General features: G+C 46.1%; 1 protein-coding gene and 1 pseudogene across 1 annotated transcript in view; both read left to right on the top strand.

Moving 5' to 3' along the window:
- Positions 1–17,565, top strand: part of CDH13 (cadherin 13) — a 1,040,036-nt gene extending 1,022,471 nt beyond the window's left edge. The window contains exons 12-14 of the mRNA XM_040443437.1: positions 3,114–3,347; positions 6,431–6,649; positions 16,442–17,565. Coding sequence (XP_040299371.1) covers positions 3,114–3,347; positions 6,431–6,649; positions 16,442–16,449 — 461 coding nt within the window. The 3' untranslated portion in view covers positions 16,450–17,565. The remainder of the gene's footprint in view (positions 1–3,113; positions 3,348–6,430; positions 6,650–16,441) is intronic.
- LOC121010041 (H/ACA ribonucleoprotein complex subunit DKC1-like) lies at positions 8,481–11,307 on the top strand (annotated as a pseudogene).
- Positions 17,566–18,640: the final 1,075 nt, after the last annotated feature.

The raw sequence follows: 18,640 nt of genomic DNA on the forward strand, positions 1-18,640 counted from the left end.
GCTCAAAGTAATTACACATTTCTTTTTGTTTTTAACGTTTATTTATTTTTGAGAAAGACAGAGAGACAGAGCATGAACAGGGGAGGGGCAGAGAGAGAAGGAGACACAGAATCGGAAACAGGCTCCAGGCTCTGAGCGGTCAGCACAGAGCCCGACGTGGGGCTCGAACTCACGGACCGTGACATCATGACCTGAGCCGAAGTCAAACACTTAGCCAACCGAGCCACCCAGGCGCCCCATTTCTTTTGAATTCTCAATCCAACCAAAGTTGGTGGTGTGCCACCATGAGAAGTTGCCATCCTTCTGCTGGTGAATGACGTTTGTGTTTCGACGTTAGCAGCTATTTATTGGAATGCTTATTCTAAAACTCTCCCTGGGTGTCGATATATTTACATTTCCACCAGCCCCGCTAAAAAGTCTCTATTGTCACTTCTTGACTCACTGCCCAGCTTCCTTCCAGCTGGTTCTTCCATAGTGGAAGGCTCTCAGAGAGAAGTCATCAGTCTCCTTCTCCTTGCAAAATCCCGTGGCTTCTCTCTACCCCTTATCCTCTGGGGCGTCACGACATATTTCACTGCCGTCCGTTGCCTCCTCTTCCAATTTACGTCCCCTCTGTCTTCTGCAAGCCACCAGCCGCTCGTTAAACTCCGGGGTTTCCTCACCCTTCACCCCTTGGCCATTCTGCCCTGTCACGTCACGTTGCCTGATGGGCTAGGACTATTTCAAAGCCTCTCTGCTGACAAGTCCTCCATCGCTACCCAGCACTGGCGTGTCTCCTAAGCTCTGTGCGCTTTTACACAGGCGCACTGAATTCGAGGGGCTGTTCGCCCAATCAGAGCTGAACTCACGTCTCTGCGCTCCCCACTACCTTCCGCTTTTCTGCGAGCAGCCTCATCTGAGTGCATGATCACCAAGACAAGACGTCTCTTTCTTTCTTCCTTTTTCAATGCTTACTTATTTACTTCTGGGAGAGGGCATGAGTGGGGGGCCGCAGAGAGAGAGGGAGAGGGAGCATCCGAAGCAGGCTCCACTCTGTCGGCACAGCACCCAATGCGAGGCTCAAACTCAACAAACCGTGAGATCGTGACCTGAGCTGAAATCGCGAGTTGGACACTTAACTGACTGAGCCACCCAGGCGCCCAAAAAGACGTGTCTTTCTTATTCCAACTTGCCCACACTGTGACATCATGACCACTTATCGCTGGTCTCCCTGCCTCCAACGTCCAACATCTCCTGCCAGTATCACGTGTGTTTCCATAAATCAGAGCAGATGTTCTGCCGTCTCTCTGAAAAACCTCCGGTGACTTCGTGTGGTCAAGGCCCCCTGTCCTGCCAGACACGCTCAGCCTCATCTCCTTGCCATCTGGCCATGTGCTCTGCACTAGGGTGCGGCCCGTGATGGCACCAGATGACTTTGCATGTATCCACATGGACCAGCAGGCTTGTAGGAACTGCTATTTCTCACCTGCCACCCTAGGTCCCCTGGGAGGCTGTCACCAGACAGCTTGCCATCTCCTTCTGGGTTGATGAGAGATTAGGCTTCCTGCCTGCCCTTGTTAGGGCACAGCTGCAGGCTACAAACCGCTGGGAAGCAGCTTGCCGGTGGCTCCAGGTTGTAGTCACCTGGTCCCTTTGGCTTAACGACACCTGCGCAGGGGCCACCTCTGCCTGCTCGCCCTTTTACTGTCTAGCTGATGGCGGAATAACCTGCCTGATTCTAAAAAGGTCTCATCATTTCCTTACCGGCGGAATCTGTCAGACCATGCCTTGCCTTGCACGTGATACCTGTACCCTGAGCTCAAATGTTCACCACCCTTCGAACCCCCACACGATTCATAACTCGACTTTAATCTTACTGTGCATTTCAAGAAATAAACACAGTAGGAAGTAAAATAACACTGGGCTTTTTAAGTACAACCGAGGATAGGAAAAATTAAACCGAGCCCGACAATTTAGGTTAGTAATAGTGCATAAAATTCGAGTACCATATTTGACGGGGGCGCCAAATCCTTTTTGGAATAGGGCAAATCCATACGCTTACGATGTGTGGCCTGCCAATTTCGATCTAACCTTTCTCACAGAAATTACGAACTATTAACGAATGGTTTGTCCCAAGACAAAATCTCTAATGCATAGCTGATTAAAAATAAATTTAGGAAAAAGGAAGTAAAGTCACTCTGAGTCTTACTGAAATGAAACATTCTTTTCTTTGAGTGAAAGACACTATCACCTGGGTAATTAGAATGGCTTTTTAAAAATCATGTTCCCTCCAGTAAAAAACGTGGAAGTCGCGGAAATATTGAAAATGCAAGGCCTTAAAAATAAGACCCAAAGATTATATTACGGTCTCTTCATCTGTCCCAGTAGCCAGCTAGTGACTTTGTTTCTCGTCACTAACCTGACTTTTAAATCTGTCCTATGCTGGCAGGCCAGCCAGGCCAGCCCCCCAGACCCATTTCACCCACAGAGGAAAACCCCGGATTAGCTCCTTCTCTCTCCAGTCAACTGGCCAGTCAAGGCAGAACTATTCCTACGTGCAAAACACAGCCTCCTCTCATGGGACCTCCATCCTCCCCTGTCCCAACAGCACATGTGAATACTCGGGTATTTAGATAAAGCTTTCATTTGGGAAGTGAGGACAGGTCCCATTTGCTGTCTCCATTCTTTGCCTCTAATTTGTAATTATGGCTAGTGTGCTAAAGAATTGATGTATTTTTATTTTTTTTAATGTTTATTTATTTTGAAAGAGAGAGAATGCGAATGGGTTAGGGGCAGAGAGAGAGAGGGAGACACAGAATCCGAAGCAGGCTCCAGGCTCCGAGCTGCCAGCACAGAGCCCGATGTGGGGCTCGAACTCCGGAATGGTGAGATCATGACCGTGACGGCTCGACCACCTGAGCCACCCAGGCGCCCCCGTGTGCTAAAGAATTTAAATCAGAGGTTTTATATATGAGAAAAGGCTTTTAACCACTCGACTTTATACAAATGCATAAGCTATTGTCTTCAGTCCTGTTCGAAACCTGTTAGCAGGTGGCCAGCACACTGGAGGAAAGCAGGTGACAGAGGTCTCTTGCAGCAGCTCCCTGCTAACACCTTCACTCTCTGCCCCGTAGGCAACCCTCCCGCTACAGGCACTGGGACTTTGCTGATCACTCTGGAGGATGTCAACGACAATGCCCCCTTCATCTACCCCACGGTGGCTGAAGTCTGTGATGATGCCAAAAACCTCAGCGTAGTCATTTTGGGAGCATCAGATAAGGACCTTCACCCAAATACAGACCCTTTCAAATTTGAGATCCACAAACAAGCCGTTCCTGACAAAGTCTGGAAGATCTCCAAGATCAACAGTAAGTCCAGTTACACATTCTGTAGCTGCTCCTTGGGCTTTGAAGCCTGGCTTCCCCAGCCTGCCTCCCTTCCCCAGACTCTTGCTCCCTCCTACTCGCTCCTGGTCTCGAGGGGCTGATTTCAAGTGATTCACACCCTGTCGGTGCTGACAGTTTCCCCACCAGCAGATGAACACAATCTGCACAAATACATATCGGTTTCTTAAAAATGCAAGCATCAGAGTTTTCTCTTTTGTTTCTTTTCTTATCTCTTCTGTACTCTACATGGTGTATTGTATACCCTATACCATACGCCCTATACTGTAAGTGATTTCATCTCCGATCATGATCTCACAGTCAGTGAGTTCGAGCCCTGTGTCAGGCTCTGTGCTGACAGCCCAGAGCCTGGAGCCTGCTTCAGATTCTGTGTCTCCCTCTCGGTCTGTCTGTCTGTCTGTCTCTCTCTCTCTCTCTCTCTCCCTCTGTCTCAAAATAATAAATAAACATTAAAAAAATGTAAAGAGTCTCAGCCTCTGACCCTCCATCGTCCACTTTACACTGCAGACCTCCTCAAAATTACCTTCGTCTTTGCAACAACCGTGGCTTACACGTTCCACCGCGATATCACCGCCCAGCCGTCCTGTCCCTCACTTATGACACATGCAAGCCCCGTCCCTTCTACCAGTGTTTCCCTGTGGGAAGGCAGAATTCCGAACTTGGCCCAACATGTCCCATCTGCCTTCCTAAGGCCGCGACACCAGGGTGCTGACCGAGGTACGTCCCCCGTATCCACATCACCACACCCGCTTCCCTCCCCGGGGCAAATGTGAGCTCACTACCGAGTTCCCCTGGTTGTGCAATGAAGTGAAAAAAACAGGATCCACGCATGTGACCCACACTCTGTCTCCGGTAGTGAACTTCTCCTGCAGCTGACCCAGCCAGGGTACCCTCCTCATCCACCAGCGGTAGACTTTTCGAGAGGGATGGGGAATTGTGCATTTCATTAACTTCTGGAAATGTACAGTTGTGCATAAAATTTTCTATTAAAACATCTCGTATGTATTGAATGGCCTTATCTCATATCTCATTTTATTAGTGCCTTCCTTTTGTTATTGATTCCATTTTCCCGTTTGTCTATTTTATTGCTTTTTTAAGGAATGAGTTCTGTTACACTGATTATTTTTAATTAAAACAACCGTTCTCTTATTTGAGGGGCTGGTGCTTCCTTTGCTAGTTTTTGTGGCTGTAGCGGATTTAAATAACCATCACCAGCTCTTTCCAGAAAGTTCCAGCTGGAACTTCTTCGAGTGTCTCGTCCACTCGAGGGAGACGGGAGAATGTTCCTTTCGTTATCCTGCCACCTCACTGGGGTGACTGTGTACATCGGTTATTTCTGCTGCTTCTGCTTCCTGTCAGGATGACACTTCGTCTGTTTCTGCTTCCGTGTCATTGCTCAGTCTTCCTCATGGTTTTATTTACGAGATGAAGACTTCTCAGTCCTTTCCCTTGTCCTAGTTTTTTTTTTTTAATACCTAACACCGTTCATGCCCAGAAAGAGGCAGTCAAAAAAATTGTGTGTGTACATAGATATAATATATATGTTACATATATATTATATATAACATACATATAATATATACAACATACATATATATAGCATACATATGATAAATGTTATATATTATACATATGTTATATATATGTTATATATTTTTATATATATGTTACATAAAATATATATGTCATATATGTTATAAATGTTATATATGTTTTATATATATGTTATATATAAATTTTATATATATGTTATATATGTTATATATGTTGTATTTTATATGTGTTCTAATAAATTTCATATATTTTTAGATATGTTGTATATAATATATATGTTATATATATTATATATGTGTGTGTGTTATATAATATATATGTGTGTAATATACATATATCCCCAGTCATCTGACTGACTTGAAAAGAGAATAGTCCGAGGCTAAAAACAGTGGCCATGTGGGGTGGCCATTTTTGCATGCTGCCCAAGGCCTGCCTCATAGCACATATTCCCACTAAACAAGGGCCTAAAGTTCAGTCCCTGTGCTGGGGTTATGCTGCGGGCTCCCACCCAAATCCAGAGCTATGGCTGAGGACTAATAAAGACGTAGACTATAGAACCCCAGGGCAACACATGTGGGTCCTGCCCACATTTAGAGTGAATGGATAGTTTGGGTTTGGGTAGTTTTGGGGTTTTTTTGTTTTGTTTTGGGAGGTTTTTTTGGTCTAAGAATTTATTTTGATTATTTGAACTTGGATTCTTAAGTAAAAATGCTCTGAGCCGATTATTTCTTTTTTTTTTTTTTTTGTCTTTTTTTCTTTGTTCCAGCTCTATTAGAGTTGAGCTGACAAATAAAAATTGTATATATTTAAGACGTAGGGTGTAATGATGTGAGAGTGGATTTTTACATCAGTTTGTTTAGATGTTGAATGTGATCTTTGCAGAGATGGTTTTATCGGTACCATAAATTTGCAGGGGGCAGTTCTTGGTATGCAGTCAGCTCCACAAAATGGGTCCCTTTGAAACAGAGAATAATAGCACTGAGCCACAGGACTTCTTGGCGGTGGAATGTTCTATGCGACGCTGCCCGACACTATGGCCACTCGCGACATGCGGTTGCTGGACACTTGAGATGTGGCTGGCACAACTGAAAACCCAAATTTGGATTTTTATTTGCTATTAATGAATTTAAGTTTAAAAAAAATTTTTTAATGTTTATTCATTTTTGAGAGAGCTGGAGAGACAGAACGTTAGTAGGGGAGGGACAGAGAGCGAAGGAGACACAGAATCTGAAGCAGGCCCCAGGCGCTGAGCTGTCAGCACAGAGCCCAATGCGGGGCTCAAACCCACGGACCGTGAGATCGTGACCTCAGCTGAAGTTGGACGCTTAACCGACTGAGCCACCCAGGTGCCCAAATGAATTTAAGTTTAAACACTCCCAGGGTTATAAACCAACGTGCAATGCCTGTTTGGTGTGGTTTTAGTCACCAAAACCCGACTCTTTTATTCGGGGAAGTCTAACCCTCTCTCACAAAGGTCCTCTGGTCCCCCACAGATACGCACGCCCTGGTAAGCCTCCTCCAAAACCTGAACAAAGCCAACTACCACCTGCCCATCATGGTGACTGACTCAGGGAAACCGCCCATGACGAACGTCACAGACCTCAGGATACAAGTATGCTCCTGCAAGAACTCCAAAGTGGACTGCAACGCGGCGGGGGCCCTGCACTTCAGCGCGACCTGGGTCCTGCTCGCCTCTCTCTTCAGTTTGGCTTGTAAGTAGCCCGAATCCAGGGCGCACACAAGTACGAACACGCAACTTCCCCAAAGCCACTGCTTCCCGTATATCCGTCAGCATGATTCATCCCAGAGGAAGCATTCGTTCTTGGGTTATGTCCATATAATAGAAAGTATTACATGTAAAAGGGTTCCAGCCACTCCAAAGAAATGTGTGAAGACGCTCAGTGTAACCCACAGACCAGGTGATGGGAAAAACTTCCTGCCAGCGCCACTGAACTTGGGCTAACAAGAATGCGCCGCATTAGGTCTTCGGTCCGGCAGGGCCTCATTCCTCTCTGCAGTGTGCAGAATTCTCTTTTGCAAGGTTAAAGTAGGTATTGTGCCTTTTTAAGAGCAGTCATGAGAATTCATGGATGGAGCCTGGGCCGTAGGAAAGTAGAGAAATGCGTATTGCACGCATATTTTCACTGACTGGTGGTAATCTCTGTACTATAATGATGTATTATTTTAAACAAATGAATGGTTTGGCCAAGTAATATAAATGTGAGCATTAAATGAATAGATGCATGTCTCAAATATTTCCTTTGCATGGAATGCTCTCCAACATAAACCTTAGCAATCATTCACATACAGGTAATGCCACTTGGGCTCTGGTATTTATATTTGGAGGAAGTTATCAGGTGGTTGTGAATTAGGAACTTGAGAAATTGATGGTTAGGGAAAAAAAGCCCCAGAAGTTACTACATCCTGGTGACAGTGGTAAGTGGGGTCAACAGGAAGTTACACATTCCAACATCAGACATTTACTCTGTATAAAGCTCTGTGCTGAGCCACCATCCTGGAGGGAGAACCAAGGAGAACATCTTACAATGAGAAGTGTCTCATTGGATGGATGGATGGATGGATGGATGGATGGATGGATGGATGGATGGATAGATGGATGGATGGATGGATGGATGGATGGATGGATATATGGATGGATGGAAGGAAGGAAGGAAGGATAGATGGAAGAAAATATATTCTCTTTCTTTTCTTCTTTCTTCTTCCTTTTTATTCAAGAAATAAAATATTATAGGTAAGGGTGAAATCCCCTTTTTTTTCTCCCCAGTTTCGTTTCCTATTCTCTCTCCCCAGAGAAAATACTATCTTGACTTAGAGTGTGTCCAGATGTTAGTTTATACATTTACTACACACACACACACACACACACACACACACACACACCACTTATAGTTCTATTTTGTGCAGTTTGTAAAACCTTATGTAATTCATATTATACTGAGCACGATGTTCTGTGACTTGCCTTTGTTTCTCCCCACATTACCTTTCCAAGATCGATCTACGTTAGTCTCGTTTGGGGGTTGGCACACTTTTACCCCAAAGGGCTGGGCGGCAAATATTTTGGGCTCTGTGGACCACATCAGATCTTTGTCACTTACTCTTTTGTTTGTTACCACTTTTTAAAAGAGTGAAAAACATTTTTCAGAGCTTATTTATTTTGAGAGACAGAGCATCACAGAAGGGGCAGAGAGAGAGAGAGCACGTGCACGCATCGGAGGTGCAGAGAGAGGCAGAGAAAGAACATCCCAAGCAGGTTCCACAGTGTCCACCCAGAGCCCAACATGGGGCTCAAACCCACAAGCCACGAGATCGTGACTGCAGCCAAAACCAAGAGTCCACTGCTTACCCAACTGAGCCAGCCAGGCACAACAAAAGTTTGAGACACAGTCTCAGCTCGAGAGCCACACAAACACACTGTGGCCCAACGGCCATAGTCACCCCTGCCCTAGTGCATTCATTCCAACTGCTAGACAGGATCCGTCGGATGAATCCTGTGGAGCGTACTCCTCAATCAGCAGACACACGATGATTATTTACGGTGCCCTTCGACGATCGACGCTATTGCAGTAACCTGGAATCTGTTTTCCACCAGCTTCTCAAGGGAGTGCTAGGCAGACGGCAAGCCCCGCGCTGGGTCTGGTTTCGAGGCAGAATTGGAACTCACATCTAGCAGAGCCTGGATAAACTAGCAAGGAGTGGTTCGCGTGTGATCGTAAAGAAAAAAGTGTTGTGTGGGTGCATGTGGGTGTGTACACAGAGAGGAGAGAAAATAATTGAGTGGCCACTCACACACATCACCCACCATAAACCCAGTTACACGACAGCAAAGCCTGACTCTCGATGACGTTGCTTTGACGAACCAAGGCACATGGCAGGATGCTGTTCACTCATCAGCTCCTCTAGACTGCCAGGGGGGTTTTAAAATGGAGACTTCCGGGGTGCCTGGGGGGCTCAGTTGGTTAAGTGTCCGACTTCAGCTCAGGCCATGATCTCACGGTTCGTGAGTTTGAGCCCCATGTCGGGCTCTGTGGTGACAGCTCTGAGCCTGGAGCCTGCTTCGGATTCCGTGCCTCTCCCTGACTTGTGCTCTGTCTCTCTCTCAAAAATAAAATAAATGTTTAAAAAAATGTTTTGGAGCAATCCTAAAATTTGTATGGAACCACAAAAGACCCCGAATAGCCACAGTAACATTGAAGAAGACCAAAGTGGGAGGCATCACAATCCCAGACTTCAGCCTCAGCTACAAAGCTGTAACCATCAAGACAGCATGATATTGGCACAACAACAGACACATAGACCAATGGAATAGAATAGAAACCCCAGAACTAGACCCATAAGAGTATGGCCAACTAATCTTTGACAAAGCAGAAAAGAATATCCAGTGGAAAAAAGACGATCTCTTTAACAAATGGTGCTGGGAGAGCTGAACAGCAACATGAAGAAGAATGAAACTAGACCACTTTCTTACACCATTCACAAAAATAAACTCAAAATGGATGAAGGACCTGAATGTGAGACAGGAAACCATCAAAACCCTAGAGGAGAAAGCAGGAAAAAACATCTCTGACCTCAGTCTCAGCAATTTCTTACTTGACACATCTCCAAAGACAAGGGAATTAAAAGCAAAAATGAACTACTGGGACCTCATGAAGATAAAAAGCTTCTGCACTGCAAAGGAAACAATCAACAAAACTAAAAGGCAACCCACGGAATGGGAAAAGATATTTGCAAATGACATATCGGACAAAGGGCTAGTATCCAAAATCCACAAAGAACTCACCAAACTCCACACCCAAAAAACAAATAATCCAGTGAAGAAATGGGCAGAAAACATCAACAGACACTTCTCTAAAGAAGACATCCAGAGGGCCAACAGGCACATGAAAAGATGCTCAACGTCGCTCCTCATCAGGGAAATACAAATCAAAACCACACTCAGATACCACCTCACGCCAGTCAGAGTGGCCAAAATGAACAAATCAGGAGACTATAGATGCTGGAGAGGATGTGGAGAAACGGGAACCCTCTTGCACTGTTGGTGGGAATGCAAACTGGTGCAGCCGCTCTGGAAAACAGTGTGGAGATTCCTCAAAAAATTAAAACTAGATCTACCCCATGACCCAGAAATAGCACTGCTAGGAATTTGCCCAAGAGATACAGGAGTGCTGAGGCATAGGGGCACTTGTACCCCAATGTTTACAGCAGCACTTTCAACAATAGCTAAATTATGGAAAGAGCCTAAATGTCCATCAACTGACGAATGGATAAAGAAGATGTGGTTTATATATACAATAGAATACTACATTGCAATGAGAAAGAATGAAATCTGGCCTTTTGTACCACGTGGATGGAACTGGAGAGTGTGATGCTAAGTGAAATAAGTCGTACAGAGAAAGACAGATACCATATGTTTTCACTCTTATGTGGATCCTGAGGAACTTAACAGAAGACCATGGGGTTAGGGGAAGGGGGAGAAAAAGGGGGGGGAGGAATCTCGACATTGTGCAGTGTGGGAATTGTCCAGCTACACGATGCTATTGGAGGGGGGGACTCAACCTTCTGGGGCCCCAGGAACTCTGACAGGCGCCTTATTCCAGCCACCGCCGCTTCCTGCTGCAGTGAAGGGGCAGCTCGGAGTGTGGACCAAACACGAGAGCAGGCTGATGGCACATCATCCCGAAAGACGAGGAATCGCTTAGGTGAGTCGTGAGGCCGGCACCTATATTCGGATGCTGTGTGTGCAGCTGGGTTTTTTGTTGGGAATAGGGGGTCAGATGCAGGAACTTTGGGGGGGGGGTTCATACTCTGGTGACAATGGAGTATGACAGCGACAAGGATGAGAGCCACGTGCAGTGAGCCCTTTACGCTCTGGAAAACCCGCTGCCTTCTCATGAACGGCCGCTTGTGAAAGACGATGCGAGGAGGGCACTCTGCCGTGGGGCACAGATCACACGTGCAGGTGCCCTCCGATCTGAGGACGGCGTCACAGTCAATCAGGAGGTGGCGGTCATCACCACCAAGGGGAAGCAGCCTGCACGGCTATGCATCAGTGGCCGCAGCAGGGATCTCTGCCCGTGACTGTGACACGGCAGCCAAGGTCGAGAGAGTCATCATGGAGAGAGACACCGGCCCTTAGAAGTGGGGTTTAGGTCCAACGGCGGGTCAGAAGAGCCTGATGGTCAAACAGGGCCTTCTGGATAAGCACGGCAGGCTCGTGGGGAGCACGCCTGCCACCTGGAAGCGGGAGCACATGGACCACAGTGAGTCCACAGAGAGAGGTGCGGGGCAAAGCAGTAAAAGCCCCACGAGGAGGGCCGCCTGGGTGGCTCAGCCGGTTAAGTGTCTGACTCTTGATTTCTGCTCAGGTCATGATCTCACGCCTCATGGGTTCAAGCCCCATGTCGGGCTCTGTGCTGACAGCTCAGAGCCTGGAGCCTGCCTTGGGTTCTGTGTCTCCCTCTCTCTCTCTGTACCTCCTTTGCTCGCACTCTGTCTCTCAGAAATGAACATTAAAAAAAACTTTTCTTAAAAAACATAAAATGGAGACTTCCTACCTGTGCTTGTTGAAATACACATTCCCAGGCCCATCCAGCCTGTGGAACCCACATCGAAGGTGACAGTGGCCTCCACACAGACCTAGTGTGTGCATATATTTACACAATATTTTTAATACTAAAAATACACGTGCCTGCTACTCCCAATCCATATATGAAAATCAGTACAACTTAACCTATTTGTGTAGATTAAAAGGAATATAAATAATGGGGCAGTACTTTCTTCTTATCAACAAGGAATTTTCCCGGGCCCCCTACTTCAGAAACTCAAGGCCTACAGAGGCCATTGGTGAGCAGGTCCCCAAAGATTGCCCACTTCTCTCTCAGCTGACCGCTAGGATCACAACAACTCCAAGGCAGAATTGCCAGGTAACTCCTAAGAAACTCACATTCATTTTTTAAAAATTTTTTTGAATGTTTATTTATTTTTGAGAGAGAGACAGAGTGCAAGCAGGGGAAGGGCAGAGAGAGAGGGAGACACAGAATCCGAAGCAGGCTCCAGGCTCCGAGCTGTCAGCACAGAGCCCGATGTGGGGCTCGAATCCATGAACTGTGACATCGTGACCTGAGCCGAAGTCCGACGCTCAACCAACGGAGCCACCCAGGTGCCCCAGAACTCATGTTCATTTTATACCCAAAACAGTGTCATCGAGAAAAGCCAGATGTGTGCGTACTATGAAATGTCAGGTGTGCTGTTTGTTCTCACAAAAAGAGCGGTCCTACCTCGCAGCACTCAGCCTCCCCACTGTCGGTGAGGCCCCTGGAGGTAACGTCAAAATCATCCTCAGAAGGGAGCTCTGAATCTTTCTCCACAGCTGGAAAGGTACTCGGTTAGCCCTCTGATGTTTTGCACAACCCGGGTAGTATCAGCCCAAAAAAGAGTCAAGAACAGGTATTAATGCTCACCTGCTTGACTTCAGAAAGAATCTCCATCTGTCCCTATATTAAAGGCATAAGGTTATTTAATACTGTTCACTTAATTAGAGCCTGCCAAGTATAATGGTTCTTGTGGTATTATATACCTAGCCGGAGAGGTTCTTCCTGACAAGGACTTTGCTAATAAGATGTCTGAGGAGCTGGGTTAGAGCTAGCAGGAATAAGTAACCGTGGGGCGTGCCACTCTTTCGTAAGAGCAGAACTCAAAGTGGCCAACCCACCTGTGTAGCTATTAACATGATACTGACAAGAGACTGCACAGAAATGGGCCTAAAACACTAAGTTAGGTGGAGGTGGTGGGGGAGTGGTGTTTACAAGCACTCAACTAGATTATAAAGTGCAAGGGTAATAACTTCCTGCCTCAGCCATAGTCCTTGAAAGAATTTCGGGATCTGGTAGACTCTGCTTGATGTTTCTTTGAATCAGGAGTCGGCAAACTACTGTCCAAGGGTCAAACGTGGCCCAATTCCTGTTTTTGTAAATAAAGTTTTATTGGAACACAGCCATAGCTGTTCACTTACACGTTGCCTGCCTGCTGCTGCAACACGGCAGAGTTGAGCGGGTGCCACAGAGGCTGTGTGGCCTGCAGAGTGGAGATATTTACCATCTGGCCCCTTACAGGAAAAGTGTGCGAACACCTCCATTACAGCATTGCTCATAAAACTGCAGTGAGCTCATCATACAACGTGGCGGGGGATATTTTTTTTTCTCCTCTCCTCAAATAATATTCGGATCCAGGTAGACTAGCATTAACCAAACATCCTGATGTTCCATGGCTTTTTTGTTTCCTTCATTGGCCTAGAGATTTTATAGATGAGAAGGTGCTCTGAAAGTTCCCTGGGTGAGTAAGCAGTGAGGCCAGCTTCCACCATTAGACCGCCTCCTCATGGAAGAAAAGTAATGAAAACATTTCACCTTGTTATGATACCATAGAAGGCTTTATCGCAACGAGAAGTGAACCGAGAGGTCTGCACTTTCGTCTTTGACGGCTAAAACTGAAGGAAATAAAACTAATGACATTGAAAGTAGTAAAAAATGTAAATGAAATTAATTTTACTGCCAATTTTGTTGTTGAAGGTATCTGTTGATGGCACCAAAGAGATGCTTAAATGCTCCCCCAGGACCCTCCCGATGAGGCAAGCTCGCGTCTCTACTAGCCTATGTCTGGGGGGCAGTTCGCAGGGCTCTGTGTCGTGTGCCACAGGCAGCTCCAGGGAAGCATATCATCCTCAAAGCCTTTTGAACATTGTTTTAGGCTTAATTAATCAGCAATAGCAAGAACATAAAAAGACAGTTCAGGTGAACCATATTAGCAAGTCCCAAAATGAAATGTCTCTTCTTTGGCAAGGAGGGGGAATTGAACTGTAATCTCAATCACAGTGAAGAAGTTGAAAGACGTGACCAAGATGAGCAAAACAGCCACTGACAATACTTTTCATTCTAATGCTTTGTGTTAAAGTGTTCCTTGGATTCTATAAAATCCTTGGATTCTATAAAATTCTATAGAATCCTTGGATTCTATAAAATTCACCCATTTTAAGGGTACAGTTGGATGAGTTTTGGTGTAGCCACACCAACAACCAAGGTCCGGCTGGCTTCTTTATGCCCTTTGTTCTTGATCCCCTCCCCTGAATCCAGACCCCCATTGATCTGCCTTCTCTGAGTGCTTTCTTGCCTTTTCTGGATTTTCTATAAATGGAATCATACAGTCCGTGTCGTTGAGTGCATCAATATTTTCTTCCTTTTTATGGTGACATGTGTTATGGGCAGAGACAGGGCCTGGAGAAACACCAAACCCAGATGAAGCAGGCTGCCCTCTGCCCCCAGGTGGTTCTGAGTCATCTTTGCAGAGGATCTGTGGTCCCTCAAAGTGGTGGGCTCCACGGACAGTGACAGTGGACCTCCTAGGGCTTCTAAGTGCCACCCACAAACAAAGCCAAGAGCTTCACATAAATTGTGTAGACTATCTCATGTAATCAAGTCAACAGCCCTCAGAGGTAGGACCCTTCTGTGACATTCTAAATTCATTTGAACCGTGAGTGGAGACTTGTTTAATTTAGTGAGGTTTAAAAAAAAAAAAATTTAATGTTTGTTTATTTTTGAGACACAGAGAGACAGAGAGCAAGCGGGGAAGGGGCAGAAAGAGAGGGAGACAGAATCCGAAGCAGGCTCCAGGCTCTGAGCCGTCAGCACAGACCCCGATGCGGGGCTCGAACTCACGAACCGTGAGATCATGACCTGAGCTGAAGTCAGACGCTTCACTGACTGAGTCACCCAGGTGTTCCTAGTGGGTTTTATTCAGTCAAATTTTTTTTGTCGTCAATGACCAAAATTATTTTAAGTCATGGTACCACACTGGAAAATATTTTTTTTAATTTTTTTTAACGTTTTATTTATTTTTGAGACAGAGAGAGACAGAGCATGAACGGGGGAGGGGCCGAGAGAGAGGGAGACACAGAATCGGAAGCAGGCTCCAGGCTCTGAGCCATCAGCCCAGAGCCCGACGCAGGGCTCGAACTCATGGACCGTGAGATCGTGACCTGAGCTGAAGTCGGCCGCTTAACCGACTGAGCCACCCAGGCACCCCTGGAAAATTTTTAAATAAAATTCAGGATGCCATTTAATCTGTTCCTTTCGAGTCTTTCTTCAAACGTGGGTGAATCTGCAAATACCATTTGCTGCAGCCTGAGTAACTGGAGTTTAAGATAATGGTGACAAGGACAGTGAAAAAGCCAGCCAAAAAGGGAAATTAAATGAGTTGGGGAGATGCCTAACTGCAAAGAAACTCACCCGTCAAACAATGTAAATATCCCTGGGTGTAGGAAGTAACATCCAAAAACTGCACCCAAATTAGTGTTATTAAAACAGCCTTAACTTTCTCGGTATCATCTTGCTTATATTTGAGTCACATTACAAAGACTTGTATCTGGTTGTAGAGAAGCTGTTTTAAATTTTCCAAGCAGATAAATGATAGGATTCCCCTCTGAAAGCAACGGGGTACAGAATTAGGTGTGTTTTATACCCCAGTCAGCTCCTCGGCACGTTTTGAATGAAAGGGCCCAAGCTTTACGGAATTAATCTACTATATTCTAGCCATCGGTTCATTCCAGCAGGAACTACACTTCTGTCGTAGGTTGACCTTTACACATTTTTATTTCTTTGATTATATCATGAGTTTTAGTGGTACCATTCCCCTGTACAAACCCAAGATATTATACTAATAATAAAGCAAAAACAGCAGAGAACCAAGCTCGTGCTATTATCAGGCAGAGGGGAGACCCAGGCTGGTGTACATCTTAGAGAATAACCACAGTTTTGGTGACAACAGTACTCTCGGATGAGACAGTCCAGGCCGTGAAGCTGGAGGAAGGGGTCATGAGCCAAATACAGGGGGGCTTCTGGAAGCCAGAAAGGGCAAGGAAGCGGCTTCTCTGCTGGAGCCCCCAAAAGGAACACAGCTTTGCCAACACCTTGACTCTAGCCCTCTAAGATGCATTTTGGACTTCCGACTTCCAGAACTGTGGGAGACTAAGTTTTGGTATTTTGAGCCACTAAGCTCTAAGCACTAAGTGGTCTTTTGTCACCACAGCCACAGGAGTCATACGCCATGTCTGCAGAACCACTAACAGCTCTCTCACTCTTCTCTGTGACCAAAAGTTAATTTCTGGGATGATAATCATCAATCTCTAAGTTACCACGTCAACTTGTCCATAAGACATCCGGGTTCCGGGCTAAGGCGCAAGGGACAGGGCTCAACGTCGCAGAGATCGTCCCCGCTGGTCAGTCTGAGATGAAGGGCTTGGCATTGGCGTTTTCAGACAGATCCTGCTTTTTAAGACATAAACCACCGGAGCTATCCCTTCTCTTCCCCAAGGCAGTGCCGTGTTTATGAATGTGTTTATCACCTCTTATCAGCCATTTATCTCACATTTAGCTAAGACGTTTGCAATCCAGTTGCGATATTCCTTGACTTCGCTCTGAATCTCTTCCATTCAGGTCTGTGAGAACTCCTGACATCCGAAGCTTGACTACCACGTTTCCATAGCAACGGGAGAAAGAAAAAAGAGAAAGAGAAAAAACCGACCATCCAAACCTGAAGACTGCAGTTTACAGCTCTCGAACTTCACAACTAGGCCTCAATTGTTCCAGATTTTTGTTTTCTTTGCGATACCACTGGGTCTGTTCTTCACCATTCTGACACAATCTTCCTTTCTCCTTTACTTAGCGGAATCTTCTGGATTTGCCTGAAAGTTGAAAAATCATGGCGTGTAACTTGCCCCTTCTGGGAGCAGGAAGCAGGAACAATGACTGCTTTTTCTGATGTGTCGCCATGTTGCTAGTCAGCTTTCCACACATACAGCTTCGTCTGTGGGTTAGTATTTGTACGTGTGTGAGTATCTGTATGTGTATATACACAGTATTTATAGAGAGAAACTATACAGAAGGAGCCTAGTTTTGATATTGAGAGGTTACACACAAAAAAAGGATGGAAGTGATGCAGCTGCCCCCCCCCCCCGCCCAGGGCCTCAGCATCAAGCTGGGCATTAGTACAGACCCCAGAGCCGACGCTCCTGCGCGGTCCCGTTCGGTCCGAACACTGCCACGACCAGCCAGGCAGGTCTGCAGAGAGGGAGAGCACAGACAGAAGTCCTTCCTCTCCAGTAAAGGATTGCAACCAATTTTTCACTGCCATCCTATGCCGTGATCCTCAGAAAAAGCAGAGAGGAGCAGAGCAGCAAACTTTACCGTCAAACGCCAAGAAAAGGGCTCAAATATTATTTCGTGGGCATCTGTCTGCATTTGTACGTGTCCTGAATCCAGTCCCACGGATTCTTACGAGGACGCGGATCATGGCGGAGAATCTCTCTCTCCCTGATGTACGTACAATTGCACGTCTCATGGTGGGGGTCCTACGTGCACGGGAGGCAGTCAGCAGGAACCGCGTGTATACACATATATGCCCACATGTATAGACATACCTTTATGCACATACACACTGTTTGTTTCATATACACAGGCGTAAAATAGACTAAACACAGGTAGTTTTAAAAGTACCCTTTTGTGTGAACCGACTACCGTTGTTTGCAAACCTGAAAATAAAAGATGTTCATTATGTATGAGAAGTAATTGATTTTTATTCTGTGAGCATGTAAAACTAAGAGAAAAGCTAGAACCCGTACTAAGGTGATCTTCTCGTTGATAAACTGTAGGGAACCATCCAAGCTCACGCCAAATTTTTCTATCAGACAAAACTAGTGACAGCCCGTGGCTTCTTATTAGAGCGCGCCACAAACTAGGGTAAGGTAAGTGTCTTAGCATATTTTAATACAGTTGCTTACTAAAGGTTTTAACCACACGCACACACATGCACACACATGCACACCCACGCTTTCTTACGCAATCTACGTTTGCACCTGTGTTTTTCAGTTCGCCTTCGATAGGAAGTAGGAGTCCTTTGTTGTCTTTATTGTAGTGAAATTATGCAGATAGAGTTCCATATATTGTATTTGTTTCAATAGTAAGTCTTTTTGGAGCATATAGAATGCAGAGATTTTTTTTTTTCCATTAAAATAAATGGGTATTGGTGGTTAAAACGGCTGGACAGTAGCTCTTCTCTCATTTCTATGTTGTGTCTGATGTTGCCGATACGAGGTCTTGCCTCAGTGCAGGTTTACATTTTTTGACTGGTCATTTGGGGTTCCCCGTACACCTCCTGTTAGTGGAGAGTGCGTCTGTAAAGCCAGACGCACGCACTCACAGCCTGGGCGACGCACTCATCCTGTCCATCCTATCAACGATTTGAGCATCTTGCAGTCGGCTGTGAAGACGACCACATACTCAGGAGCGAGATCATCCTCACCTTGATGACTGCACGACACGCAGTCACAACCATGCACCTACAGTCCCAGAGCATGGGTATATTTCTCTTGAACGAGCCCGGTGGTCAGTCAGAAGGTGCTACATCCCAAATATGGCAGATAGGTTGTCCACCAGGGGCATGGAGTGGGCCCAGGGGCAGGGGACCCAAGCCTGCACGCTCACACTTTACAAGATTTCCTCTTCGGGCTTTATAGCATGCAGGCTCGTGTCTCCCTGGCGAACCTCCCTTCCGGCTTCCTGCAAGGCAGGGCGAGAATGCTCACGCCGGGAACTAGCCGAGGAGCATCTTCAGACGGCCAGGTGGGCGGCAGCCTG

This window comes from Herpailurus yagouaroundi, unplaced genomic scaffold (genome assembly GCF_014898765.1).
Source record: "Herpailurus yagouaroundi ecotype Mexico unplaced genomic scaffold, PumYag 190, whole genome shotgun sequence".
Lineage (NCBI taxonomy): Eukaryota > Metazoa > Chordata > Mammalia > Carnivora > Felidae > Herpailurus > Herpailurus yagouaroundi.